The sequence below is a fragment of the Antechinus flavipes genome, chromosome 2 (assembly GCF_016432865.1).
Source record: "Antechinus flavipes isolate AdamAnt ecotype Samford, QLD, Australia chromosome 2, AdamAnt_v2, whole genome shotgun sequence".
In the NCBI taxonomy this organism is placed as follows: domain Eukaryota; kingdom Metazoa; phylum Chordata; class Mammalia; order Dasyuromorphia; family Dasyuridae; genus Antechinus; species Antechinus flavipes.
The window spans coordinates 244,606,764-244,634,639 of record NC_067399.1 but is presented as its reverse complement, the minus strand read 5'-3'; the positions used below and the strand labels follow the sequence as shown (position 1 = coordinate 244,634,639).

Genomic DNA, 27,876 nt, shown 5'->3' with positions numbered 1-27,876 from the left:
CAAAATGACTAAATAAACAAAGACTAATAGTACATTATAGAAGTTAAACACTTGAGAGGTTTAAGGAAAAAAAACAACTTTTTAGGCAATTTTGAAAATAGTTTATTACAAAATATGATACAGTCTTTATAGATTGTGTTTCAATCTCCCATAACTCACACACCTTGAAGATTGTAAAATATCTATGCAAATGCCCATATAAATCTAAGCTGTACAGCAATACTTTTAATCCTCTTAAATTTATAGAGCAGTTTGTCAGGCAGTATTATAGTGGAGTAGAAACAGCAAGTCACTTTGTGGACATCTGGCATTCTTGCAGGTAGCATGATTCAAATGGTTTTCTCCAGTGGATCTGAACAATGCAACAGTTGAGAATCCATCACATTTTAGTGATCAAAACCATACTGGGGTGAGGAAGAACAATCCAGCTCAACTTATGAGTTTTATATTTGTTACTTCTTATTTCTGGGCTTTAATTCTTCTGCTGCATTACGTAGAAAAATGTAATTTTTCTTTTGGGGATTATAAAATTCATGTCCCTAAAAGGGAGGAAAAAAAATTACATTTTGAAAACTCAATTCTTAAACAAGTGAGCATCCATTTTAATTTAGTGAGAATTCAAAAACAGCCCCAGAATATTAAATGAACAGCTCCCTTGCTGCCTTCTTTTTTAGATGGAAGTGTAATAAATACAAAAGACTGGTCCAAAATTTCCAGAGTTAGAAAATATTCAAAACACTTCCAATTCCATCTTAAATTTTTTTGATATTATGGAAATAAGGCCAAACAATTACTAGTTTTATTTATCCAAGTAATAATATTACATTCATACCAGACTTTATAAACTAAGTTAAAAAATGTACACTGAAAAACTTAATCTTTCTTAGACAAAACTAGAATATGAATTCTTACCTTTGACCAATCATAGCTAGAAGCATAAGCAAATATGTTTCCATTGTGATTGAAACAACAAGCTGAAATTGGCTGATCTAATTGTTCTGAAGTTTTTAGTTTTGTCCTTGCATCTTTGTCCCAAAAGCTGAATCTACCATCAGATCCTACAGTTGCAAGGGTTCCATGAACAGGATGAAATGCTATCCCATTCACCTGCAAAATATTATACATATCTTAAGAAAGAGAAGGTAGAACAATAGTGAATAGAGGTATTTTGAATGTGTTTTTTACATATCCTTAAGCTTAACTTGGAAAGACAAGGGGAAATGTTAAAATAAATATTTTAAAGTGTCTATTAGAAGACCATTATCATTCTAGTGTTAGCCATCCTGGGATTGAAAGTCAAAAATAAAATCATACCTGCTGTCATGGAACTGAAGTATCCACATAAGTAAATAAAGACATGTACAAAATAAACACAAGGTAATTTCAGGGGCAGTTGAGAGGTTCAGGAAAGGCCTCCTAAAAGAGGAGGTACTTGTTCTGAGCTATGGAAGAAGACTGGGATGAAGTATAAGGATGAAGTTTTGCAAGCAAAGGAAATACCTGAGCAAAGCCAGAGAAGAAATGCTGTGCCTAAGGAATAGTTAAGTAGGTCAGCATGCATGGAAGGGAAGGTGAAATGGTGCAATAAGCTTAGAAAAGTTAACTAGAGTCAGATTCTGAAAGGTTTTTTAAAATGACTAATAGTGAAGCTAGTGTTGCATCCTAAAAGCAAAAGGAAATGTTTCTTCTTAAGTAGTGAGCAGCATGGTTAAAATTTGTGCCTTAGAAAAATCCATGTGGCAAATCACCTAGAGAAGGGAGAAGCTGCAAGTCAGAAAACCAATGAGCAACCTATTCTATTAGACCAGCTAGATGGTGGCTTAGGATGATGTCCATGGGAATGGGAAGGAAAATACAGAGGTAAGAAAGAGATATTGTGGAGTTGAATCAATAAGATTGAGGAACAGATTGGGTGTGGCAAGGAAGGAAGATGAAAGTACAGAGAATCAATCGAAATTACAAACTTGGGTGAATGAAAAACTGGTGATACCTCAATTAAAAAAATGTTTAAGTACTTGGTTCTATATGTAGCCACCATGGATACGATTAAAAAAACAACAAAAAATAGGGCAGTTAAGAAAGTGAAAGGTGGAGTACAAATAATGAACTCTATTCTGAACATGTTGAGTTTCAGATATCTATAAGATATTTAGCCCTAAATGTCTGAGTATCCAATATTATATTCATACCAGAATTTATAAACTAAGTTTTAAAAAATGTATACTGAAAAACTTAATCTTTCTTAGACAAAACTAGAACATGAATTCTTACCTTTGACCAATCATAGCTAGAAGCATATATATATATATATATATATATATATATATATATATATATATATATATATATATATATATATATATATATATATATATATATATTTTGATAATGAGAAAATGGAGCTAAGTTCTGGGAATCATATACATGGAAAGGCTATGTAAATGGGTTCTGATTAGGTACTAGTAAGAGAAGAGATTCCAAGGCAGAGAAAAGAGGGGATGATGTGGATGACCCAATAAAAGAGACTGAGAGTGATCTACTTGATAGAATAGTATCATGAAAACCTAGAGAGTATAAATATTCAGGAAGAGACAATGACAAAGGCTGCAAGAATGTCAGGAAGGGCTGAAATTGAGAAAAAACCATTAGATTTGTCAATTAGGACATCATTAATATTTTTGGAGAGAGCAGTTTTAGGTGAATGCTGAGAAAATGGAGGCTACAGATAACTCTGTGAAAGAGAGCTTGAAGATGATACTATCAAATGAAACTTTTTTAAGAACTGAAGAGACCTAAGTATGTTTTGAGCAGCAAGGAAAGAGCTGCTCTTTCCTTTAACCCTTCTGCTGCATTACGTAAAAAAAATGTAATTTTGCTTTTGGGGAGGGTCAGTCGGCCAAAAGAAACAGGACATGAGCTCAACCAAGGGGAGGAGTTGGCTTTGACAAGAAAGACTATCTCTTCCTCAGAAGTAAAGGAAAAGAGAATGATGATGGCAAGGGTTTTTCAGCTGTGGAGTAGAGAAGAAGAAGACTGGGAAGAAGAGAGAGTTCAAGGCAAATAACCTTTTATTTTCTCTGTAGGGTATAAAATGAAGTTATTTCCTAACAGGAAAGTGGAATGGCATGGGAGGCTTAAGAAAAGAAGGCATGTAATGGCTGTTGAGGAGGGGGATACAGAGAAGATTAAAAAGATTGTCTCTTGGTAGTGAAGACCCAGTTGAAATTAAGATAGTTAATTTACACTTGACCCAGCCAACACTGGAGTTACAATGAATGAATAGCTAAGAGTTATAGAAGCAAATCTACATCTTTATGTAAGTTGAAAACTCCTATTTAATTGTAGAAAATAACAATTTCTATTTTCTAAGCATAAATGTAAAGTGTAATCAATATCTATATAGCAGGCAGGAATGACTTAAATTACTCAGAGTGGCTTTTACTGACTAAAAAAATTTAAAGATACATAAATGGGAAGGAAATCATTCTGTATATAACTCTATACTCTTATTAATAAAAAGAAAAAAATAAACAAAAAAATTATTCATTTTAAATACTGAAGAATTCAAGCAGTTGTAGTGTCCTTCAATAACAGTGATTTTTAGCTTATCTTAGGTATATGTGTACAGAAGTTGTAGTTTTTTAGTTGGACTTTGAAAAAAATTATAGTCACTTTAAATACTTACTGCATAGATATCTTGAGGAGCTGAAGTATTAGTTCCATTAGAACGATGACATTTAAAGGTGAAGTTATCTTTGGCACTGAAAGAGAATATTATTTTAATTAAAAAAAAACTTTTTAAGACACTTCAAAAAAATTAATTGAAATTGATGCAACCATACTTACGGATTTGGTGGATTAATATAATGAATAGCAACTCTTCCTTCAATACTTCCCAGAGCAAAACCAGTAGGCTTATTCTGTTTGTCTTTAAAAATGGCAACACAGCGATGCTAAAGATATAAAGAATTAAATAAGATCAATTATTTAACTCTTCCTTAAATAATAAGATAGAAGCTAGTGAAAATTATATTTACTTTTGAATATGCATTACTGATATAGTTTTTATATAATTTACATTTCTCAACATACACCTCTATTTTCTCCCAGACAGCCATCTCTTATAACACAGGATTTCATACCCATAGACCTTCACTTAAAGGAGCAAGATGCCTTAGCATATCTCCTCCCTGGGATCAAGCTTGGCTTTCAGTTTTGATTGATTTTTCTTTCTATTTACATCACTGTAAGTATTGTAAATATTGTTCTTCTTACTTTACTTTGTGTCAGCTAATCTTAAGTCTCTTCCATCTCCTCTGTACTATTCTCTATTCTGAGAGCACAGCCTTACCACATTATATTTACATTGTACAACTTTTTTATCCATTCTATTGAATAACAGAATATCTGAGAACCTAGGATTGCATCCATGAAACAGGAGAACCAGTAGAAAGACTTCTCCTTTATTTCAAATTTATTGCTACCACAAAAAAAGTGCTGTGTGGACTTTGGTGTATATGGGGCCTTTGTTTTTTACTGCTGGCCTGTTTGGGATAATATTTTTCAAAATGTCCTGTTATTTATGTTAACATATAATAGGTTTATTGTATTTTAATAAATTTATGTCCTTTGGCCACTTTATCTACTAGGTAATCTAATTGGTGCTATATATTTGCATCTATTTCTTAAAAATTATGGATATCAAAACTTTCCTCATTGATATCTGATGCAAATATTTCTAATTATTCATGTAAATTTAAAAAAAACAACAACTTTTTTTTTCTTTTATCATCTCCTTTACCTTAACTAGAAGACTAGTTAGTCTTCTTCATGCCTTTACTGTAAAAGGCATCTATCTGATCTCATTCTAACTTTTTATGGACACATATTTAGATCATTTAATCATTGAGTTTACTATGACAAATAATTCAAGTTCTTCATTTAAATCTAATTTCTGCTGAGCTATTTTCTAGTTTTCTCAGCAATTCTTATCAAAAAGCCCAAGCAATTTAAGTTCTCAGATTTATCAAATGGGATGTTTTTGATTGCTGTGTTTCTTATCTAATTTATTTCCATTACATCAAATAGTGTTGATGGCTTTGCATATAATATGGCTTGATAATGCTATGCACCCCCTTCATTTATACCTTTTCTCACTATTTCCCTTGAGAGTCTAAGTAAGATTTTTTTTTAATAACTCCAATATGATAGGTGGTACAAGTATCAGTATCTTGACAGCTGAATGAAATGAGGCTCAGAAAAATGAGATGACTTATTACTCAATGGTCACTCAAACAGGACTCAAACTGGAGTTTTTCTCCAAGGACACAAGTGCTTATTTTTATACTATTGGGTATATACTAAAGGAGTAACTTATCCCCTTTTAATAACTACTTTAGGACTTAAGAGCTAGAAAGGTTGTCAGAGATCAATCCAATCCAATTCCCTCACTGTAAGGATGAGAAAATCAATTCCCAGAGAAGCATATTGACCCTATACTATTTCATAAATCCAACTATATAGGCTATTTTTTCTTTCATTTTCTATGGTAGTATCCTACCATGCCACAAACCACTTAAAAGGAAACCATGGTCCAAAAAAAGACTTAAAAACTCTTTGAGAAATAAATATTTCTTCAGTACTTTAATGATTCATCACTTTACTATTCTGGGTACTCCTTCCAGCAACACAAATTTCAATCCTAAAGGAGACTTTTTACATGTGAGTATCTCTATATTTAGGCAAACTGGTCCTCATACAAAAAACATATATTTCATTACCAGGGACAGAATTGTAGAATCTGTCAGACTTTATGCATTTCTAGTAGAATATTTGAGAACCTAGGACTGCACCCATGCCATAGGAGATTATTTTTCTTCAAATATCAATCATAAAAATTGAAAAAAAAGGACAAATAACTATATAAGGATCCCTAAACCATTTTATTTAATCATTGCAACATTCAGTATTATCCTCTAATTCAAACAATAAAATCTTGGTTACCTAAAAAAAATTTTTTTTTTTTACTCATACAGATTTATGTAATCATAATATGCTCAGATTGCATGCACAATATCACATTATTTTCCTATCTAAAACTTAGATAAAATTTGTGACCTTCCTTAGACATAGATGTTCTCTACTATATTATTTATAAGCATAATACCTTTCATATAAGACATTGTAAGTATTCATTGATGTGTTGCTGCTTACCTGATGTTTAAGAGGAGATTCTATTCTCCTGAATTCAGAAGGCTGATTCTCTAATTGATAAACTATCAATCCTCTCTCAGCAGTAGCTACAGCTGCCATGGGGTAGACCTAAAGCCAGACATAAGGAAAAGATGAAAATTCATGGTCTAGGATCTAAACACACTCTCTTAAAAGTAATTTCCTTTAAAATGAAGGAATATATTTGCTATTCAGTCATAAAATTGCAAATTTGGACACCATTATTATTTTGAGTGAGAATTGAATCATTCTATACTGTTAACATATTTTAATATAATCTGAAGGGTAACATTTGGGAGAAGTTCTTATATTTAAAATTAATGATCATTTACAGTGGCTCTACTTTACTATGGTACAGTCTTCAAGTTTATTATTAAATATTATGGTTTGGATATTATTTAAGAAATTAGAAATGCCTTACCACATCAGCACAGTAACATCTTTCAGGCAGCTGCAATGTCATCATAGGACTTGGTGACCGTGTGTCCCAAAACTATATAAAATGAACAATGAGCCTTTGGTTAATCAGAGCAGATGGACCAATCATATGAATCTTGTCATGTCTATTAAACTGCAGGAACATTATCTCGCCAGTATGTTATACCTTTAAAGTTTTATCCCAGCTTCCTGTCATCACACAGCTATAGTTTGGTGCTTTGATCCAATGCACAGTTTTCACAGGGGCATCATGCTTTTCATAAAAAACAAAAAAATTTAGAAGAGATAAGATTGATGGTGAATATAAAATATCCTCAAGATTCAGTGAAAAACTTTTTTAAGTGAACATTCAGTTAATGTTAATATAAAAAACAATGAGGCTCACACATTCAGGTTTTAGCAACCTCTTTCCCTGTGCCCCACTGTCCCACTGATAATTTTCATGAAAACAGACAAAGGATTTAGAGCTGGAAGGAGGACTAGCTAACCTAAAGGCCTCATTCTACTAAGGAGGAAGCTGAGCCTCAGAAAGATGGGTAGTATATAGCAGAACTGAGATCCAAATCCAAGCTTCTTCCTCAAATTCAATGTACTTTAGATTACTCGATGCTGCCACAATGGTGATCTCAAGGTTCTGTCACTGACTCTCATCTCATCTTTATAGTCTCTCCTTTAGAAATCTCAGCCATGCTGATGGTTTTAATCACAATATCCTACAACCAGGTATCTATTATCTGACTTTTCCCCAGAGCTCTAGTCCCATAGCATCTTCACTTGGATATTTCAACAAAACCCCTAACTTTATTATCAATCTTCCTTCCTACCAAACTACCTTCAAATTGCTTTTCTATTAATGGCACCAGTGCTTTCCTAGTCACTCTGGGTCCATAATCTCTGAGTAATTTTTGATTCTTGTCTTCATCCAGGCTAGCTTTCAATCATAATCTGAGGAGGTGGCTCCTATGAAAGAAAGGCTAGTCATTCCCACCAACTAAACAATCATTACTCATAAGGTAAGCATTGTAGTGTAGCTGAAAGAAAGAGAGCCTCCAGTGGATACACACTACCACCATCTGCTTTCAGACCTTGATGGAGACAACTGAGGATTCTGAGCCCAACAGCTTTTTGGGATAGCAATGCCCCTATTCAGAGTGTCCGTAACTATCTCCTTGGGAAGCAAACCTTATGAAGATGCAACCTGGTAACAACTTCTGAAGGAAAAAAATTTTCTCTATTGAAGACTTAGAAAAGAAAGTTTATATCATTAAAGTCCCTGGAACAGTTAATATCAAAAAAGAGTATCATTTCATTAGTGGGATGACATCAAAGAAAAGACCATTTGCTTTGCTGCTGTACTCCAAAGGACCATGGGACTTTTCCATCTGACTTGCAGCTGAAACTTTCCATATGTTATAGTGTGTCCACCATTAAAATGTGAGTGTCCTGACAGTAAGGTATTTTACTTTTTCTTTGTTTCCCCAGCACTTAGCATAGTGCTTTGAACACAGTAAATATATTTTATTCATTCATTCATTCTATTCTTAACATTCAAATAGCTGTCAAGTTATATTGATTCTCTCTTTGCAACAACTCTCCCAAGTATGTTCTCCTTTCCATAATTAATTGAAATCTCCCTAGTGCAAGCCCTCATTTCTTTTGGCCCTACTTATAATCCTGAGTCTATCTCTGTTTAATGAATCTTTGAATTAACTATGCAAGTCTGCTATTACTTTGCTACTCAAAAACCTTCAGTAGCTGCAGCTTACAAAATGAAATATAAATACAAGATCCTGAATCAAGGCCTTCCAAAATGAAGTCCCAATCTACTTTTCGGGCATTTTATCATACTACTCCTCTTCATAAGCTCTTTGTTCTGGATAAATTAGAACTTCCACATTCCCATTTAGGCTTCTTCTGCCTCAGTGCCTTTTTTCATACCATTATTATCATGAGAAAACAGGGGCAGATGAGCTGCTGGAGCAAGAAGGTAGCACCTGTTGCCAATAAAATTTTAAAAAGCACAAATCTTCTTCAATTTTGTTAAATTCAACAAACATTTATTGAGGGTCCATTATGTGGAAGGGATTACGGAGATGTTGCACATACCATGACAAAAACTAAATAGTTCCTACTCCTACAAAGTTCATAGTCTCTTCTAAAACTTTCTACAGGTGGCATATAAAAGAAGAGTTCAAGCTTCTGTACTATTTTTAATACTGTAGTTATGAGCCTAATTGTGTAATCAAGCAGGGAAGCACTTTGGACTCTTTGGACAAAAATTCATTTTCTTTCATAATGTACTGTGAAAAAATGTGATGTGACAAAAAGTAGCATTTTAAAAAATACTTCGAATATCCTCCATTGTTTTCCCTGCTTCAAATCTCTTCCAATCCATTTTCCATAGTTGCTAAAGAGATTTTGCTAAATTATAAGTCTAACCATACTATCTCTCTTGGTCAAAAAATTAAAATAACTCCTTATTACCTCTAGAATGAAATATGTGGTATTTATTTGGCATGTAAATGTAATGATACTTATAACCAGTTTAGTATTTAAAGCTCTTTACAATGAGCTTTCTCTTTTCCTCTTTCTCTTTTTTGCCTTCTTTTATGTTATTCTTCCTTACACACTCTATGGTCCAACAACACTAAGCTATTTGTTCCTCTCCACACCATGCTCTATCTCTAATTCCTGTGCCTTCACAATGGCAGTTCTCTATTCCTGAAATGTTTTCTCTCCTCACTGCCACTTCACAATCCTTAACTCTCAAGATTCTATTCAAATGCCACCTTCATCCAAAGGCCTTTCCTAGTTCCCCAAGATACTAGTACCTTCCTCTTACCTTTTTTTTTTTTTTAATAGCTTTTTATTGACAGAACATATGCTTGGGTAATTTTTTACAGCATTATCCCTTGCATGATAGGCCTTGGCTAAAGGCTTACGCCTACGCTTGCACACACGCCTGCGCCTGCACATACGCCTGCACTTCTGTTCCGACTTTTCCCTTTCCTTCCTCCACTCCCTCCCCTAGATAGCAAGCAGTCTTATACATGTTAAATATGTTATTGTATATCCTAAATACAATATATGTGAGCAGAACCGAACAGTTCTCTTGTTGCACAGGGAGAATTGGATTCAGAAGGTAAAAATAACCCCGAAAGAAAAACAAAAATGCAAATAGTTTACATTCATTTCCCAGTATTCCTTCTCTGGGTGTAGCTGCTTCTGTCCATCATTGATCAATTACCTTCCTCTTATCTTATATTTACTCTCTATGTATCTTGTATAAAACCACATTTATGTTATGTACATGTAAGGACCTTGAAGGTTACTGTAGTTTTTACCTTTTCTCTGTATACTTAGGCCCAACTACTATGTTTGATAATAGGCTTAATAAATGCCTGTTGATTGACTATGAACATCATATTTAGCATTTTCATAATGGTGTGCGTGTCTGTGTATGTAGTGATATGAATACAGCCATCTACATCTATCTAAACATACACAAAAAGAGGAGCATACATAACTTGAATAAAAGATGGACTGGTTAGTAAGTCAACAGCTAATCAACCTGAGTCCTGCAATGGTTATCCATGAGAAGTGAAGGCACCATAGAAGGCCTCTGTCATACTGGTTATATCCTCCATAGAGAACTTACAAAGAATGAGAAAGGCCTTAGAATTCTATCGAATATAACCCTTTCATTTTATAAAGAAGGAAACTCAGATCCACAAAAGATAATAAGTAACCTGGCCAAAGTCACACAGTTCTGCTAAGCTGTGTCAGGAAGTGAAGCTGTATGTTCCAAATCCACCATTCTCATGATTACTCTACTTTCCAAAGTATGGATAGACTTACAGTCTGCAAAGGCAGAAGCAGCACTGCCAAAAAAATCACAGGTAGGTCCAAATGTTTCTAGAACTGAATCTGAATACTGAGAATTAACAAATTTAGTAGGACTGTGTTTTCAAGAATAAAAAAAGGAAGAAGGTCTATCAATAACTTCATATATTTACTAGTAAGGATGAGACAAAACACTTGCTCTAGACTACAGAACTTATGTAAAGTTCTGCATATAGATAAGTTTAAAAGCAACAGCTTACTTACAATTAAGATTTTCTTACAAAGTCAAGCCACCTAGGATTCAATTCTATTATTATATATACATCATCACTTAAAAAGGACTTAAAGTTAGTAATCTATAGTAAATAAGGCAAGGAACATTCTGTAACGGGTACCTATTATATTCTTAAATAACAGCATAAGCCAAATAGCATTTCAATGAAAATGAATGCTACAGAACATTACCAAAATGCTTCATTTAAAAGAGCTTTAAATTTTTATTTAATTCAATTTTATTTTATGATCAGATGTGCTTTCTCTCCCTCCTTTCTCCTCCAACTCTAATGGCCTCCTCTCAAAGCAAGAAAAACAAAACTGGTTATATATATGGCCTCCTCTCAAAGAAAGAAAAACAAAACTGGTTTTATTTTATATATATATATATATAAAATAATAATATAATATAAAATATAAATATATAAAATATATATATATATATATATAAAATCAAGCAAACCAAATTCCTGCATTGGTCATGTCTTATCTCATTCTCCACCATCCTCCAAAAGAGCCTCAATATGCATCCTAAATGCATCATCTTTAAAGAGCTTTTATTTGATAAAACTACTTAAGGCTTTTGATCTTCCTTTTACTCTATATAAAGACTACATTTATGTTACCTGTGCAATCTGTATAGCCTGGTTGCTGTTGAGGTCCCACATTTTGGCAGTTTTATCACAAGATGCTGTAAATACTTTACTCCCATCCTAAAAAGGAAACGCAAGGAAGTGATTATTTGTTATAACAAAAATACAAAATGCTGAAAAGAACATGACTGAAATTAGAGAAACAAAAATTTAGAATTGGAAGGGAAATAAGAGATCCTTAATTAATCCTTAATTAAACTTCATTTTGAAGATGAGGAAACTGAGGCCTAACTAGAATTTAAGAGACTTGTTCAAAGTCACACAATTGTAAGGTAAGAGCCAGAATTTAAACTTAGATCTTCTGAATCCAAAATTAGCACTTTAATCATGTCACACTTCATTCAATTTAATTATCACTGTCTTTCATTTTGCTTTCTATAAAGCAAATGTAGAAAATAACAATAAAACAGAATAAAGTGCTAACTGAATTATAAAATATGAGTAAATACTAACTTTAATTTTACCATACCATTTTTGGTACTATAAATAAATTTATTAAGACTTTTCCAAGTTTTTTAAAAAACCTTTTTAACTCCCATAAATTAGCTCAGTTAAGTAGAGTATTATATTAGAAATAATAACTACTTAAGACATCAAAATTTCAACAGAAATTTATCATCTCCATCTCCCCTTTTTAGTCCTGTATCTACAATTCTCCATGTGTAAAACTTAACAATATCTCTCCTCCATATTTCAGAAATTTATAAGGTTAATTCTACATATGTCCTTAGAAATATCACAGGTAAAACATTAATCTTTCTAAGTGTTCTCTGAACATTATTATTTCTGGTTGCTTAGATCTAACTGCAGATTCTAACTGAAAAAGAACATGACTGAAATTAGAGAAACAAAATTTTAGTTTTGTTAATTTTGTTGTCATCACTGAGAATGAGATGGTCAGCTAATTCCTTTAAGTCTATAATTTTCAAAGTGAAGAACAACCTTCCATTCCTTGGGCAATCAATTATGGGACTAAGCAAGAGAATCAGTGAGAACCATTTGGAAAGGTGGTGAGGAAGGTTTACCTGTTATGATGGGGAGAAAAAGAGTGAAGAACACTAACTATACAAGCAATTCAGATTTTTATCTCTGGAAAATGAAAGATATTCACTGCCTTAACTTCTATTTTAAGTTCTGTTTTTACTATCATTTGTCATTAGAGATCAATTAATTAGTCCCATTGTGTTCTTCATACTAAATATCATTAAGAGGGACAAAAATGCCTATAATGGTGCCAGGTTTCATCTAAGCCACAAGAGATACACCATCCCAGTAGTATGTCAGACTCTTTGTTCTCCTTTCTCCATTACCTCCCACCATCCAGCTGACAAATGGAAGGTTGTATGGATGACTTAGAAGAGAAAGGCACTTATCAATTTCATTGGTAAAATGGGGGGGAGGGGCACCTGATTAGTGAGCCTCTGAGATCTTTTCTAACTCCATATTCATGAATTTATGATTTCAACTATCTTCCAGAGGATATTATCCAAGGACTTACTGGGCAAATATAGGAGCTTGATAACTTGGTCATTTATATAACGCTCATATATTATGTACTAGATCCAAGATATCATAGAAGTTAAATTAATGCTATCTAGAATAAGTAAAATATAGTGTATTGACTTCTATAATTTATAAGATTATATTATCCTATATATCACTTTAGTTTATATTTTTCCAGACTATATTTTAGACTATATTTATAGTCTAACAATCAACAATTCTCACACTACTTCCATATTAATATATATTGGTATTACTATAGCCAAACTAAAGTACATGTACTTTGCATAGATCTAGTATTCTTAGGTATGGTATTCTTTAGCTTTTAAAATTCCACTCATCTCGATCATTATACACTTCGACAACGATATTGTATGAGGATGTATTCTGATGGAAGTGGATTTCTATGACAAAGAGACCTAACTGAGTTTCAATGGATAAATGATGGACAGAGACAGCTACACCCAGAGAAGGAACACTGGGAAACGAATGTGAACTATTTGCATTTTTGATTTTCTTCCCGAGTTATTTTTACCTTCTGAATCCAATTCTCCCTGTGCAACAGGAGAACTGTTCGGTTCTGCAAATATGTATTGTATCTAGGATATACTGCAACATATTTAACATATATAGGACTGCTTGCCATCTTGGGGGGGGGGGGTGTGGAGGGAGGGAGGGGAAAAAACGAAACATAAGCGAGTGCAAGGGATAATGTTGTAAAAAATTACCCTGGCATGGATTCTGTCATTACAAAGTTATTATTAAATAAAATAAAATTTAATTTAAATTAAAAATAAATAAAAATAAAATTCCACTCATCTCTTGTGATTCAGCTCATATCACATCTAATTAAAAAACCTCTGGGAATTTTCAATTAGAAATGATCTTTCCTTACATTGACTTCAGATAGAATTTTATACTTTATTTTCTTAGTGTATTGTTTGAGAGGCCGTAAAAGAACTGGTCTGGGATTTAAGAAGAACTGGATTAAATCCTACTTCTAAAACATAATGATTTTGTAATTTGGGAAAGTCACAACCTCTAAGTGTCCCATAAAACTCTTAGTTATAACATTGCAGAATAGTTGCTAATATATATTACTAAAGGGATTTTCCCCAACAGGATGTCCCTATATTAATGAAATTACAGATCATGTCCCCTGAAAAAGTTATATTCTGCACAAGAATCATTGAATGATATTGGATATCCCTGCTAAATTATAAAACTCCACAAGGGCAGAGAACATGTCTTAATTTTCTTTGTATCTCTTTCAACACTTAATAAAAAAAATTTTTTTTTCATATAGAATGTGTAGAATTAAAATGGAATAAAGTTAATTATTTATACATATGAAAAACAAATTTTTAGAATAGGTTATTCTGCTAATTTCCCATTTTACATATGGAAATTGAGACAGGGAGTAACAGTGACTTGGAAAAGACTATATTGTTTATTAATGCTCTATTTTGGACTATCATCCAGATTTTCAAAATTTTAATCCACATGAGTCATATCTATATGACTTTAAAATATAAAAGTAGCATTTTCAAACATGAAAGCATATTTATTAAATTATGATTTCTTCTAAGCAATTGGGCTCATGTTTAAAAATTCAACTGTCATTTTAATATGTTTTATATTAAAATACACCTAGAAATTAAGAAGAGAATTTCATAAAATGAAAATCAAAAATGGCATTTAAAACAATTGCTATATCAAGGAAAAAATGTATTCTGAGTAGTATAAATTTTAAAAGGAAAAAAAATCTACCTAGATATTTTTAGATTGAAAAGCTTGTACACTAAGCATGTTTTTTTTTTTTTTTAAACAAAAAGTACGCCTTTTACTTTATGAGGTATGTATTACAAAGAAAAAGCTCTTTGCATCCTAGATCAAAGAAGTATCAATAACATATTGTCAAATTCAAGAAAACTCCATACTAAATCTATAGCGAGAAATAGGGAATTCCTTGGATGTGTAATGAAGAAAGAAGGAAAGGAGTCTCTTGGAATTTACCCATTTTGAGTAATGGATTGTGGATAAAAATCTACTTCTACTCTTAAGAAAGTAGCAGAAATTAATAGAAACATACATCGCTCCAACAGACATCAAGTACGGGTCCTGTGTGCATTTGCTGGGCTTTTGGAATAGTTTGTCCATTATCTTGAACTTCCCAACATCGAACCTGTATTAAAAATAATTAATTATCACTAGAACAATTCACATTAAATTCAACTACATTTGATAATGAATAAGATAGTATTACTACTAGCTCCCCCACCAAAAGCAAGGGACTTACAAAAATGATGAAAAGGACATCAATAACAATGGACCCTAAGCCTACTTTTTCATCTCTAAAAATCATTATGGTAATGATCTATATATTTAAGTTTTGTCCCAAAAAAGAGATTTAAAAAAATGTACCTCCCTTACCTCTTTGCAAAGGTGAGACTATATTTATACCTGCATATGTTACTAGCTTAAGTTGATATATTAGTTTGATTCAATTGGAGGTTTTTGAGAGGGAGAGGAGGAGGCAATCGGAGTTAAGTGACTTGCCTAGGGTCACAAAGCTAATGAGTGTCAGAGGTTGTCTGAGGCTGGATTTTGAGTGAGGTCTTCCTGACTCCAGGGCCAGTTCTCTATCTACTCTGCCACCTAGCTGCCCCTTACTCACTTTTTTTTTTTTTTTTTTTTTGATTTCTTTTTTTTTTTCTTTTAAATTTCCTGAGTCAGGGAGACAGGAGAGAACCAAGTGATGTAAAAATAAAAGAATTCAATCATTTTTTGAAAAATGACCTAAATATGCATTGATGGAATCCTTGATAAAAAATATAAAAGAACAGGCATGCTTTTCTAAATGATATTCTAGAGTAAGCCACATCTTCATAGTCACACAATTGACTAGAAGGAGAAAATACAATATCCTGCTTTGTTTTTTATTGTCAATTATAAAAAAGCATTTGACTACATAAAGCAATATTCTCAAAGATTATCCATTAACAAAGTGTCTCTAGGGCATGCAGTATTCTTTGGGGCAATTAGAAAAATATATTTACTGATCTTTTGATTATTAATAGCCAACAAGGCAGAACACAGTCATATGCATTCTTGCTCACCACAAAGTCAGAGAGGATGCTCTATACAGAATCCAAACAGAAGGGGGATTTTCCATAGATGGTAAGGTCTTCCAGATGCTGTATGTAGATAACAGTGATGACTGCATCAAATTCCAGAATACTATAGAATCTCCTCAATGAGATCCATTAGCACTCAAAAGAGATAAGCCTAACAATCCACACAGGAAAAGCCAAAATGATAAAGAATGCCTACTGTCCAGATTGACATTTAGTTGGATGGGCAATCCAATGAGTTAATCCATTAGTGCACGTAACTGGGGTAGAAATTGCAAATGGACAATTAGGTCTAAAACTGGGTAAGAGAGAAAGCTGGACTACCTTTGGGAAATTGAATGTTACTTATATTTCCAAAATATATATAGTTTTTCAGTGATGCTGATATAGCTGCAAGTCATTAAACATCAGAATCCCTGAAGAATCAAAATTAGTTTTAAGTAAGCTAAAGAGCAATGGCAATTCACATGGTTAAGGGTAAGTAGGCAGTGCAAATTGCCAATGACGACTGAGACCCACAGTGGTGTTCAAGATCTCATTTAGAAAATATTTTCTGAAAAAAAGACGGCAGGTGCTCATATAGCAAGGATGAAGACTGATGCCCATGGAATGTTAAAAAGCCTAAGATAAGATACTCTGACAATGGCTAGATTTTTGATGGAAGATTTATGGGAGGACAAGGAAAGGAATCATAAAATCAGAAGGCATGGGTGGGTTGCAATTTGTACTCTGTAAGGTATCAAGAACATCATGGATCTACTGAAGCATTTAAGAATTAATAATATATAATTTAACTATATCCGGACTGAAAAAACTTTTAAAGATACAATTTTTAAACTATAGGAGGTTAAAAGGAAAAAGGTTTATATAATAATACATATAATGGCTTATAGAGAAGACTAATAAGCTATTATTATTTTTTCCTTAAATGCACAACTATACTCTGAGATATTTTATTAATTTCTGGAAAAATGCAGCAGTGCATCATTTATCCAAGGGCATAAGAGGAATCTGGTCCACAGTGGAAAATTTTATCCTTTTCAGAATTCTTTGTACCCTGATTAAGTACAACAAATGTGCTCATCATATTACTGGTGTATGTGTAATTGAAAACATCTTACAACAGATGGTTGGAAACTATCCATTTAGAGGAGTACAAAATAGGGAGTTTAGGTCTCTGTGTACTAAATCTGATAATTTCAAATTCAAACAATGGAATATACACCACACAGTTTAGGAATGCAAATCTCTCTCTATGTATGTATGTATGTATGTATGTACTATGTACAAACACACACACACACACACACACACACATCTCAGTATCAAAATGGTTTGAAGAATGTAGATATAAAGTTGTATATGATGGTAATTTTATCCTGCTAATAAGCAGATAATATCCTACTATGTGAATGGTTTATAGGTTCAAAATAAGTCAAAGACTATGCATAAAGATTTCTCTCTTTGCTCATTAAGTACTGTTTTATCAATTACAGCATAAATGACATGCTAATATGCCAAGTACTGCCAAACCCAAAACTTAGTGAATTATAATGATTCACATAAAAAAGAAGTTAGTCATTTATCTAACTTTTGTTTAGATGATACTTACATCATTAGCCCAGGATCCTGCAATAAGAAAGTTCCCTGGCAAGGTAGGTGGGCTAAAAGAAAGACATCCAATACTGTCATCAGGAGAAGATGTAACTTCAATATCCTGTAAAGAGAATTTGTGAATATTATGTTAAAGCTAATCTTAAGCACCAAATGTCATATAAGGCCATTCCTGTTCTCCAAATTTCTAGTGTCTCTCTCCCCTCCAAAATTCTCTTGTATTTAATCTATAAATCATAAAATTATATATACATGTTGTCTAATCTATTAAGTCATAAGCTCCCTAAGATCAGGAGCTGTTAATTTTTGTCTCTGTAACTCAAGTAAATGCCTTGCACACAGAAGGGGCTTCATTATTGTATATGGATTTTGTCAATTTAACTAATTTTTTTCCCCATGTCCCTAACTTTCAGTGATTCTCTGGCTGAAATACTGTACAAGTATTAATTTCATTTCTTCTGTAAAAGATATGACAATCTTCACTTGCTTTAAGTATGATTTACAGTATTGCTTTATATGACAGTGAAATTGTAGTGTAGCCTCTTTCATAACCCAAATTCCTATTTTCTTCAATGTGGATGCCAATTACAGGAAAAGGTCATGTTACCTTCATAGGATTGTGATTATCTGTTGTTGTGCTACCAAACATGCTTGTTCCAGTAGTTCCAAAACCTGAGGTTGTTCCAAACAAGCTCATTTTGGTCCTAAAAAAATAATAGAAAGAATTCATGACAGGCTTTTTCTTAGTATTAAATATCTTTGAGAGGCAAATAAGGTGAAATTGTGTACCACTCATATTTAAAGTATTTCATCATGATCTATTCTGTTGTAGTCATTTGCATCTGTGCTATAACCATCTAATGGAGAAGAGGAGGAAGCCTTATCTTATCTTCCTACCTCTGAATACTATACTCTGGACATGAATAGCATTTACACTGAAAGAAGGAAAGAGTAGTCCCCTTGGATAATAGCAGGATTCTCTTCATGAAAGTAATCTAAAGGATCGTTCAAATTTAACTAATCTATTTGTTTTAAAGTTTTTAAATTTATAATTTAAAGTAACAATTAACTGTCAACAAAAAACAAACATATAAGATAAAGTACAAAATCTTACTTAAATTCCCCAGCCTTTAATAAGGCAACACACAAAAGAGTTAACACATAACAAACAAGCATTTTTGGCTTGTTTATATTCCCTTTTAGGAATGTCCAAAAATTCTACCACTTTTAATGATATTTGTCATCTTTGGTGGAGACTGGAGAAAAAAAGGAAATAAAAAAATATATATATAGTTGTAATTAGCAAAGACATAGTTCTGATAGTGATGATTTCCCTCCAAATCACTTCATATACATTATTTCTATAATTGCTTGTTTCATTAAAAAAAAAATACTATGATACTCTATTACATTAAAATACCCTAATTTATTCAGTCATTCTCAAAGTATTGGAAATACATGCTTTTTTCTGCTATTAAATAGCAACTATTAATATTTTTTAAAATAGGCCTCTTTTTCTTTTTAATAATGATTTTAAGATAATATGCTAGAAGTAGAATTACAGGATCAAGATGTATGATATTAATAAATATTGCCATGTGGTTCTCCAAAATGTTAATATTAATTGTTCATTATTAATGGCTGGATAAGCCAAGTCAACAATAAAAATAACAATACTATCTCTAAAATTAATTTTACTTATTTAGTGTCATACTTTATATTGCTAGGGGGAAAAATCATCTGAAGAAAGTCAAGAACCTCAAGGGAAATGATGAAAAAAAAAGGAGGAAGAGACCTTACAATACTAGATTTCAAAGTACAGTACAAAGCTGTAATCATCTAGATAATACAGCTAAGAAATAAAAAGGCTGATTTGTGGCACAGATTAAATACACAACATAAATTTACTGATTACAACATAAATCTGCCAATTACAGCATTATCTGAGAAAACACAGAGAAAACTTGGAAAGCAGTTTTGCAGAAACTAGGTAGAGACCAACATCTAGCTCACAGTTTTTTTCAAAATAAACTTAAGTGGATATATAACTTAGCTCTAAAAGGAGACATCATAAATTAGAAGAACAAGAAAAGAAATTACCTTTCAGATCTAAGAATATTTTAAGAAGAGTTTAAGACCAAACAAGGAAATTATAAGAGATAAAACACACATTTTAAATAAAAATTTGAAATATTTTGTAGAAAGATAATACAAGCTAAAATTAGAAATACAAAAGATAGCTGGAAAATTTTTCCTTAACTATGGATCTCATTTCTAAGATATGGAAGTGATCCAAAATTATAAGAGCCATACCCTAGTCAACAAAATGGTCAAAAGATATGTACAGGTTTAGTTTTCTAGAAGGAAATCCAATTTATGAATGCCACATGGAAAAATCTCCAAAGCTTTAATAATCACAGAAATGCAAGTGAAAGTAAATCTGAGTTCTACCTCTCACACTCATAAGATTGGCAAAACTGACAAAAAAGAAATGACAATGTTGGAGGACAAGCAGGAAACAGGCAATGCACTATTGATGGAGCTGTTAATTGTTCCAACCACTGTGTAAAGCAATTTGGAACCATGCTCAAAAAAAATCAATAAACTACTGCATGGGAGTGTGGTCCAAAGACATTAAAAAAAGGGAGAAAAGACTCATGTACAAAAATTTTATAGTATTTTTTTTGTGGCAGCAGAGAATTGGAAACTACAAAGGTATCGAAAATACAGTACATCCATATCGATATACTATAATACTACCATATTGTAAGAAATAATAAAGGGAAAAAAATAAGGGAGATAGTTTTAGGGAAAACTAGAAAGACATTATAATCTAAAGTAGAGTGAAGTGAACAGAACCAGGAGAACAATTTATATAATGCACTGAAGACAAATAACTTCAAGAAATCTAATTAACACCCATTCCAGAGAACCCATGATGAACCATGCTACTGATTTCCTGATAGAGAGGCAATGGATTCTGAGTATAGATTGTGGCACATATATTTCTGAACATTGTCATTACAGGAATTTGTTTTGCTTGATTATGTCTATTTGTTACAAGGGTGGTGTTTTCTTTTTCCTGAAGTGGTGGAATATGGGTGGGTATGTAAGAAAAGACAGATTTTTTTGCTCACTGAAAACAATAAATTTCATTTTAAGAACTGCCAGCACCAGCTCTGCAATTAATGCATGTGTATATTTGTCTTCCAGCAGTGAACTGAATAAAGTAAGCCATTAATCCAAGTAACATTTCAGACTATATAGACTTTAAAAAACATTTTCTTTTGTTTGTCTACCAAGAATCCTTGGATTATCAATTTTTTTGATAGTAGTATGGTAGGGATTTTATATTATTTGATACTGAATTTCCTCTTTTTGAATTTCTAAGACTTTTTGTGAGCATAAATCTGGTTATTCTCTTATAATACTTATCTGATGCCCTCAATTTTCTCCCCTAATTTACTAAACTAGGTACCCTCTACTACAATATCTATAATAAGACTAACAACTAAATGACATGTTAATTACTATAATCAAAAAGACAATGTCTTCAAAAAAGGACTGAATATATATAATGGATTAAAGAAGGGTTTTATTCAATGAGGTGATTCAATGCACTTCTAATAGACTTATGATGGAAAGAGCCATTTACATCCAGAGTGACTACTATGGAAACCGAATATGGATCAAAACATAGTATTTTTGTTGTTGTTGGTGGTGGTGGTTTGCTTTTTTTTTTTTTTTTTTTCCTTTCTTATGGGTTTTTCCCCCTTGATCTGATTTTTCTTGTGCATTATGACAAATATGGAAATAAGTTTAGAAAAATTGCACATGTTTAACCTATATTGGATTCCTTACTATCTAGGGGAGGAAGAAGGGAAGTGTGAGGGAGAAAAATTTGGAACACAAGGTTTTGCAAAGGTAAATGTTGAAATCTATCTTTGTATGTTTTTTAAAAAATAAAAAGCTATTATAAAAAGACTAAATTTAAAAGGAAGGATTGTGTTTCTTGGCGTCATATCTCCCTTAAAGCAGGGGAATCTTCTAACCTGAGGAATTTTTACATAACTCGTTATATAAATATGTAAAATAGGTATACAAATCAAACATTTACTAGTAATTAATCATAATTTTGTGACCCCCATATTTAGTTACAAGACTCCATGTGGAGGTCATGACCCTCAGTTTGCTTTACCTTAGAGGATAAACAGATTAAGAAACATCCATGGGTAAAATATTTGATGGTTAACAGTAAGAAACTTTTGCCTTTAAAGATAAAAAATATGCCCTGGATATGCTTCATGGTCTCATTCTTAAAAATTACAAAGTTGAAGAGAAAATTTCAGTAATGAGAGCTGAATTCTATATAGAGAGCAATGGGCAGGAAATCAGAAACTCTGGATCATAACAGTATGCCACTCACCAGCTGTGGCATACCTCAGTTTGCTTGTCTGTAAAAGGAATGAGCTATGACATTTTTATTACTAGGACTATATTTTAAAGATGTCAAAAGGGATTTATTTATTTGTTCAAAAATATTCATAGAATAGTTATAGCTTCAAACTCACAGTAGTATTAGTAACTGTCCATGTGATATTTTAAATTGTATGTCTCAGATACATCAAATTCAGCTTGTCCAAAAAAGAACACATTATAATATTTCCCTGCAAACCCATCTTTCTTTTAAACTTTCTCATTTCTACTGAAGGGACTCAATATTCTTTCAGACTTCAGGTTCTTAATCTTGGTACTACCTTCAATTTTTCACTTTCCCCTCACCCCACATAGACAGTCATTTTACTGCTTCCACCACCTATTCACATCTATTGCATCTCTTCACACATTCACCACTATCCTGGTTCAGATCCTCATCACTTCTCCCCTAGATTACAATAATAGATTCCTAACCAATCTCTCTATCTCAAGCTTCTCTTTAGTATCCCATCCTCCATATCTCTCCCAAACTGGTTTTTCTTAAGCACAAACTTGACCATGTCACTGCAATACTCAATGAACCTACAGACCCTAGAATCAAATACCAACTATTCCTTTAGCTTTAGAACCCTTTCATAAGCTGATCCCAACTTATCCCTCCAGCCTCTTTATATATCACACTCCCTCCCACTGCTGGATCCAACCAAATTGGCCTCCTCTGTTCCTCAGACAATACTCTTGACTCTATGCCTTTTCCCTGGCCATCTCCCAGGCCTCCAACATACATCCTTACTATCTCTGCCTCCTGGAATCCCTCTCTTCCTTCAAGATGCAACTCAAGAACTACCTGACCTCACAAAATGCTAGGGTCCTCCTCCTCAATACCATGTATTTTAAATTTTTTTTATTTCTATTTTGTTGTTTTGTCCACTATCTTTGTTAGCAGAATTGTGTTCATTGTATTTGTTATCTTTAGAGCCTACAGGTGCCTGGAACAAGATAACTGATTAACCAATACTTCTAGTTTTTAATTGACTGATTGGTAGGAACCAGATATGAGATTTCATTGGAATAGAGAACCCCCAGGTAAGGAATCTCCCTCTTACAAGACAGATTAGCATCTTTTATGAAACTAATAGTCTTAGAACTTAGAGGCCTTTGAGAGATTAAATGACTTGCTGATCAGAATCACAGTCTTAATGAATCATAAGAAGAGACTTGAACTGAAGTCTTCTGAGGTCAGCTTTTTCTCTCAGAAGATACACTGCTTGCAATAATAGTAAAAAACAAAAAAAACCCACAAATTTACACTACAAATAACTATTTTCAACCATTACAAAATAGTTGAATAAATTATGACATATAGCAATGCAATAAAATAGTATTGTACTGTAAAAAATGACAAATATAAATACAAAGAAATATGAAATTAAGTAACTCAAAGTAAAAATACTAGACTTAGAGCAATATACATATTAATTATAACTTCATGAAAATAAATGTCACAAATGCAGAGATGAAAAAGTTAAAGGAGACAAAAAATATGAATTATTACTATTTGGCTAAGCCAATTTTTTCTTTTCCCTCTTTAAAAAATAAAAATGTAAATAGTTTTGATTTTATGATTTAATTTGAAGTTCATTTCTATAGCCTTTTTGTATGTTGAATGTTGAGATGACAATAAATTATTTCTTAAACTAATAAGAAGTTTGTTGGAATTTTCAGAAACAATAAAAATCTATTTTTTTCTATATAATTAAGACAAAAATGAATTTTTTCCAAAAATAACATCTATAGACTACATCACACAATTTAAAACAATATTTTAAACTAAACAGTTGTTTCATATAGGCAAATTTTCTCTCTCCTAAGAAGCCGAAAGTCCTTTCAGCGCAAAAAAATCACCCACTACATCAATTTTTATCTTCCTCTCATAGCAACTAGGACAGAGTTGGGCCCACAGGGAAACCAACTTTCCCAGAGGCAGTACTGAATAATGAAAAATGCAATGGATTTAGTCAAAAGATTAAGGATCCATTCCCAAATCTAACACTGGTCCTGTAACTATGGGTAAGTCACATTATCTCTTTCAGTCTTAAGATTTCACTTCTGTATGATGGAAATAATTCCTGCCTTATTTCAGAGTTGTTATGAAAAAGTACTTTTACAAAGTACTGCAAAAAATGTGAGCTTTCCTTACAGGAGTGTCAAACTTGTAGGGATCTTAAGATTATCAAATCCAACTTTTAAGGGGCAAGAAATTGATGCTTTGAAAAAGAAAAAGAATTATTCAAATTCTTACAGTGAACAGAGTGAAGACCTAGGACTCCTGACTCATTTCAGTTCATTTTTCATTACACATAATGTTATTTTCTCTTATAGAAACCCTGACAGATCATGATGCTAATGGTTTAAGTTCTCTGTCAAGTAGTAGAGATGGGCCAGGCCCAGGGTTTGGCCCAGTTCAGCCTTCTCTCATACAACTTCCTTTTATATATCCAACAATTCTTGTTAACTGGATTATTCTGTTTTTTCTTACCATGCCCTCAGTCTTCATGTTTTGTTTACATCATCCCCAATAGATGGATCACTTTTACTCTTCCTCCACTCTCTGTCCTCCCCCAACTCTAGCTCTTAAAGTCTTCCTTTCAAAGCCCAGCTCAAGTGCCACTTTATCTAAGAAACCATCCCCGAAGCCAACAAATCCCACATCAAGTGAAAATGATCATTCTACTCAAACTTCTCTCCTTGGTACTTACTTCCTCTTTAATACAAATAATAGTTATTTTAAGCACCTATTTTGTCCAAGATATTGTCCTAGATGCAGGAGATAAAAAAAATGAAGAGAAATAAATAGTCTCTGGCCCACAGTTTGCTAGCGTGTAGGGAACAAGAACACTAATATGAATGCTATTAAAAAAAAATACCTTATAATAATAGGTAACATTTATATAGAATTTACTACATGTCAGACACTGTTTTAAGCACTTTACAATTATTATCTTATTTGATCCTCCCAACAACCCTGGAAGGTGGGCATTATCATATCCCCATTTTACAGATGAGTAAATCGAGGCAAACAGCAGCTTAGTGACTTGCTCTAGGTCATACAGTGTTTGAAGACGTAATGGAGCAAAGAAGAGAGACAGATAATCATCTAGGAAAATCTGGGGGAAAGATTGCTTTCAGCTGGAGTGGTAGGAGTGGAAACGAAGAGATCTGAGAAGGCTTCATGGAGAAGCTGTCTTAACACATGAACTACTTTAAGAATTTCAACAGGCAAAGATGAGGACAGCCTGAAGAATAGTTTGCACAAATGCGGGAGAGGGTAAGAGAAGATCAGAAATATCTAGTAGTGCAAATTGACTAAAGATTAAAAAAAAAAAATGACATGCTGAGCACTTTGTAAATCTTAAAGGGCTATACAAATGCTGGTGCAGCTAGCTGGCACAGCAGACAAGAATACCTGGTATCAAGGTGTCAAGAAGATACCTTCCTGAGTTCAAATTTGGCCCTAGACACCTATTAGTTGTGAGATTCTGGCCAAGTCACTTCATTTCAACTATAAAATGGGCTGGAGAAGGAAATGGCAAACTACCCCTGTCTTCGCAAGAAAACCCAATGGGTTTTCTTACACAATGAATAAAAAACAATGACATAGGTAGGTAGGAGCTTGAAAGTGAGAGGCTTTAAATACTAGGATGAGTTTTTTTTATCTGAGTGGCAAAAGGGGGAACTGAAAGTTTTTTAAAAGGGTGGAGTAAGGTATGTAACATAGAACAGGTATGTAATGTGACAGGTACAGTGCTAGACTTGAAGTCAAGAAAATAGAGGCTCCAATTCAGACCCTGTCATTGGATGGGCAAGACACCTCTCTGAATATCTGAACACCCTTTGTAAAAAAGGGACTAATCATATTGTAGCCTATATTTCTCAAAATTATTTCGAGGATTACATGAGAGATAAAGAACAACTTTGGAAGCCTTAAGAGACTAGACAAATGTCAGCTATTCTGATGAGAAACAATCTGAAGAGCTGAAGTCAGATCGGAGTTCTGGAGTGTAGAGGATGTGGACGATGACAGTAGCTGCTCCTGTTCCAAGTGTTTCCCTCCTATTTGAAGGGAGCCTCATTGGGATGAGGATCTGTGTAGTACAAAGAACACTCACTGTTCTGGAATCACATCTGGCTTCTGGCTTCTACCTTGAACATTAACTCTGTAATAGCAGAGGAGTCATATGAGCCTCATTCATTTGCACAAAGAAGCTACCAGTCCTTTTCAAACCTTATAAAGTGCCTGAGAAATATCACTGATAGTTATTTTCTATTGGTGCATATAGTCTACAGTACCTAGCATAAGACTTTGTAAAAGAACAGATTCTTCCTAAGAAATGACAGCTCTGACAATGTATGGAACCAAAAATTTGGGGTCAGAAGACACCAAATTTGAAGTGTAACTGCTCCTTACTTTGGATTCTTTAAAAAAAAAAAAAAAGGTTAAGTTTGTGATTTCAATTTCCTCACCTGTAAAGTGTGACCCCTGAAGAGTACTTCTCCTGGGTTTGGTTTTATTACTTCCCCCATAACCTTTTACCCCTACCTGGAAGGCTTTTGGGGAGAAACGGAAAGACCCTTCTCTTAAAATTCATGAGGCCCAAGTGAGAAAGCACCAGGGGTTAAGCCTGTAAGACCCGAGTTATAACATGACCCTAGTTGTGTGACCCTGGGCAAGTCATCTGTTTGCCTCAGTTTCCTTATCTATAAGGATATCGCCCACTTCCCAGGATTACAGTGAGGATCAAAGAAAAAAAACTGTAAAGATCCCTTCAAAGGGTCTGGCATAAAGTAAGCACTATGCAAGCGTTAGTATCATTATTACTGTTAATTCTCATAAGCTCCTGGGAAGAAAGAACACTGAACTTAAGGGTTAGGAGGATCGGGTTCGAATCCATGGTCCGTCTTTCTCAGTAATGACTGAGGGACAATCTCTTCACCTCTTTGGGGTCCCGATTTTCGTCTTTGCAAAACGGGGGCAGTCACACTTGCAGCGTTAGTAAAGCCTTCAGAAAAGTTCTCTGGCGTGAGCCAGGAGGTTCAGAGAGGGAGGGCCCGGTACAACAGGGGCCCGGCCGGGGCAGAGTCGGGGTACAGTGTGGGGCTGGAGAGCGGGAAAGCTAAGCTGTGGCACAACGAGGGGTGGGAGAGCTAAGCTGTGGCACAACGAAGGGCAGGAGAGTGGGTTCCTTGCATACCTAGGAGAACAGAGCACGTAGGAGCGGGGGAAGAAGGAGGAAGGTTCCTAGGCCGCGAGACCCTCGGCCACGGGCCGTTTCATCCACGCCGGGGATCGGGCTGAGGAAAGTCCCCTCCGAGGGCGCCGCGTGAGGCCTACCTGGGAGCTGGGGCCACGCCCAGACAGCAGGAAGAACTAAGAGAATTTCGCCCCGCGCCTGACGCGAAGGAAGCAGGAGACAAGAAGCCGAGACGAAGGGTAGGTGCTAGGATTCTCCACCGCCTGGGAGGCCTCCAAAAATACGGGGTTGCCCCAGAACCGTTGACCACGCATGCGCGTCGGAAGCGGAGTGCCTCATTCCCGGAAAGAGGGAGAAAGCGGGAGAGAAAAGGGGATAGGCTGCCTTCGCACATGCGCAAAAGCCCTGCCGAAGGTAACCGGAAGCTTCGGTCCCTGGTATTATTGGCTGTCAGAAGGGGTACCCAGATGTAAGGAGAAACATCTCAAGTAAAGACAA

The 27,876-nt window shown here is 33.9% G+C and overlaps 1 protein-coding gene across 2 annotated transcripts; it reads right to left on the bottom strand.

Moving 5' to 3' along the window:
• Nucleotides 1-78: 78 nt before the first annotated feature.
• RAE1 (ribonucleic acid export 1) lies at nucleotides 79-27,702 on the bottom strand. 2 transcript variants are annotated; one of them, XM_051976640.1, is made up of 12 exons: nucleotides 27,519-27,702; nucleotides 18,297-18,393; nucleotides 17,688-17,792; nucleotides 15,034-15,126; nucleotides 11,412-11,498; nucleotides 6,836-6,922; nucleotides 6,653-6,724; nucleotides 6,214-6,321; nucleotides 3,847-3,953; nucleotides 3,686-3,761; nucleotides 913-1,107; nucleotides 79-539 (listed from the first exon to the last, which is right to left on the bottom strand). In XM_051976640.1, exons 2-12 carry the CDS (start codon nucleotides 18,384-18,386, stop codon nucleotides 453-455), a joined length of 1,107 nt encoding a protein of 368 aa, XP_051832600.1. In that variant the 5' UTR covers nucleotides 18,387-18,393; nucleotides 27,519-27,702; the 3' UTR covers nucleotides 79-452. The 2 variants fall into 2 exon arrangements, with proteins under 2 accessions (XP_051832600.1, XP_051832601.1); XM_051976641.1 differs by lacking the exon at nucleotides 27,519-27,702 and adding an exon at nucleotides 27,379-27,507.
• Nucleotides 27,703-27,876: the final 174 nt, after the last annotated feature.